Below are 453 nucleotides of genomic sequence, written 5' to 3'. Positions count from 1 at the left end.
TGCTGTGCGTGCCTCAGGGGGGCCTCTCTCCTTGAACTCCAGTGAGGGTGGCATATTCAGGTACTGCTTGGCCGTATTGGTGCCAGAGGCAGATTTGTCCATGGTGATGATGATCACCTCCTTCCCTTTGGCTTTGCAGGCATTCAGGAGGTGTTGCAGCACATCCTTGTCATTGGCATTGATGGCGTGGACCAGCGCTGATGCCCCGGAGTGGTCCTCCAGGCTGGGGTCTGCGCCATTCTCCAGCAGCAGGGACACCACATCCCCACCAGCGCCGCGGATGCAGGCGTGCATCAGGGCTGTTTTCCCGGACTTGTCTTGGATGTTGGGATCAGCTCTGTTGTCCAGCAGGTACTTCACCATCTTGGGCTTGCTGATGCTTTGCTGGTCGATGTGCTTGGTTATGCAGGCCACCATCAGGGCCGTCTCCCCTCTCTCGTTGCTCTCGTTGAT

General features: G+C 57.8%; 1 protein-coding gene across 1 annotated transcript in view; it reads right to left on the bottom strand.

The window, feature by feature from the left end:
* LOC104411543 (ankyrin repeat domain-containing protein 34C-like) overlaps nt 1-453 on the bottom strand; it is a gene marked incomplete at both ends in the record, with an annotated part of 835 nt that extends 382 nt beyond the window's left edge. The window contains one exon of the mRNA XM_010021987.1: nt 4-453. Within this exon, the coding sequence (XP_010020289.1) occupies nt 4-453 (450 nt within the window). The remainder of the gene's footprint in view (nt 1-3) is intronic.

This window comes from Nestor notabilis, unplaced genomic scaffold (genome assembly GCF_000696875.1).
Source record: "Nestor notabilis isolate BGI_N333 unplaced genomic scaffold, ASM69687v1 scaffold21899, whole genome shotgun sequence".
In the NCBI taxonomy this organism is placed as follows: domain Eukaryota; kingdom Metazoa; phylum Chordata; class Aves; order Psittaciformes; family Psittacidae; genus Nestor; species Nestor notabilis.
The sequence above is the reverse complement of the archived record's forward strand: the minus strand, read 5'-3'. Positions and strand labels throughout refer to the sequence as shown.